This window comes from Galeopterus variegatus, unplaced genomic scaffold (assembly GCF_000696425.1).
Source record: "Galeopterus variegatus unplaced genomic scaffold, G_variegatus-3.0.2 Scaffold516, whole genome shotgun sequence".
In the NCBI taxonomy this organism is placed as follows: Eukaryota; Metazoa; Chordata; class Mammalia; order Dermoptera; family Cynocephalidae; genus Galeopterus; species Galeopterus variegatus.
In genome coordinates this window covers 159871-161871 of record NW_007726627.1, presented here as the reverse complement: position 1 = coordinate 161871, position 2001 = coordinate 159871, and the positions used below count along the sequence as shown (strand labels likewise).

At 36.5% G+C, this 2001-nt stretch overlaps 1 protein-coding gene across 1 annotated transcript in view; it reads right to left on the bottom strand.

Moving 5' to 3' along the window:
• The window catches only part of WWC2 (WW and C2 domain containing 2), a 131941-nt gene that overhangs the window by 112681 nt on the left and 17259 nt on the right, over positions 1-2001 (bottom strand). Inside the window, exons 2-3 of the mRNA XM_008569600.1 lie at positions 1738-1941; positions 799-875 (exon numbers count right to left, since the gene is read on the bottom strand). Coding sequence (XP_008567822.1) covers positions 799-875; positions 1738-1888 — 228 coding nt within the window. The 5' untranslated portion in view covers positions 1889-1941. The remainder of the gene's footprint in view (positions 1-798; positions 876-1737; positions 1942-2001) is intronic.

The window sequence follows — 2001 nt, the reverse complement described above, 5'->3', positions numbered from 1 at the left end:
AAAAAAAAAAGAATTTATGGTATATACACAAAAGTAGAATACTATACAGCAATTAAAGTGAATGTGTTCATTCAATAAATTTGAAAAAAACGTGAATTTTGGTGAATCTCAAAATGTGGTTGAGCGAAAGAAGCCATCAAATAATACATTTGGTAATACTCCAGTTTCTCAAAGCACAAAGAAGGCAAAAATCACCCTACAGTGTTAATAAGGCTAGTATTAACTTTAGGGAAAGAGGTAATGATGATTTGGGGACACAACGGAGGCTTCTGTGGTTATGGTAATAATCTATTTCATGATCTGGGTATTAGTTACATGAGTTTATTTTTACTTGCACAGCTTTTAAGACTCCAAAAATAAAGGATAAACAAGCTCTGGCCTGAACAGCAGCTTGGTCAAAAAGGTTTAGAAAGATTTAAGGCACGGATCAGAAAACAACTCTGTGTGAGGAATTATGAGAAACTAGTAAAGTTTGACCTAAAAAAGGAATGACATGATGATGCAAGTGTGGGCACCTTAAATACTGCAGCATTGTCTGATGAAAGAGCAACTTGGCTAAACTATGAAGGACAAAACTTGGCCCAACAAGAGAAAACAAGTTATCAGGACTCAAATTTTGATTCAATATACTAACTGCTAACAATAAAACTGCCCAATAATGGAACAGGCTCTATCTCAATAATAAAGATGATCCCAAACATTGAATTGTTCAAGGAAAGGTAGAAAGACCGCCCATCGGGGACAACTGAAGGATTCTGTACATATATTCAATGTAGAACCATGATAAAAAAATCTTACCCTTAATCGTGTAGTGGAGATCTCAGCTTTTAAAATGTCGGGATCATATTTAGTACTCGATGAAGACCCTGAGAATACTTTTGAAAGAGAAAAAAGAAAAAAGAATTGTTATTTACAAGTTGCATAACTAGTTAGCTTAGAATTTACCAAATAAAAACAAGATTTACATGCTTCTATGAATACTTTTATAATTTTACTGTCATTCATCAGATACCTAAATATAAAAAGTAATCTTCAAACCCCTACATTTTTTAAAAACTCAGGGAAGAGAAATGTCATAAAGACTCTGGTGCTTAATTTTCTTCTGGATTTTCTACATACTATGTCCTTAGAGGACCACGCTGCCGATGCAGTTTATCAGAGCTTTGCATTATCTGAGAACTTGTAATTTANGAGGACCACGCTGCCGATGCAGTTTATCAGAGCTTTGCATTATCTGAGAACTTGTAATTTAAGTAGAACTTCTGAGCCCATCATAGCTGCTTCTTTAAACAAAGCTAGCTCTAGATTACCAGTTTACGAGATTTGGGAAGGTAAATCAACTCAGGTGACCATAAGAAACTTCATTCTAGTTAATAGCTCCAGTTCCTCCCCACTAAAAATATTGTACAATAGTAGCAAAAAGGACCAAATCACTTGCCTTGTTCCGAAAAGGTAAAAATTAACTCATAAATGAACAAAAGGCTATCAGGCAGAGGGAGGAGCAGAAACAGAAGGTATACATAATTTGCAAATGGGAAGACTTTTATTTGGAAAAGAGTTGAGGGGTTTTACTGAGAAATCTGTGTTGTGCCCTCACCTCTCATGGTTTTGAGGGATTCTTCCTGCCCAGGAAGGAAAAGGACGCAAAATTAAACTTCATATAAATGCAAGTGGCCTTCCATTATCTACAATTCAATCTCCATTTCTAAAGTCTAAAGAGCCACACTGTATACTTACAGCTTGTGCGAGAACTTGACTTTTCCTTATAGGCATCATTTAATCGCACATATTCATCTAGGGCCAAAGCCAGCCTTTGTTCTTTCACATGGTACAGCTCCTTCTGTGTCCTGAGTGCATCCTGAGCCACTGAGAGATAGTCCTTGAGCATTTTCTCCTGTTCTCCCCTCCATTGTTTTCTTGGATCTTCTATCTGTGTGGTTTCTGAAAATATATTCAGGGTGTGTGTGTGTGGGGGGGGGGGGGTTGGAATTATGTTTTTTG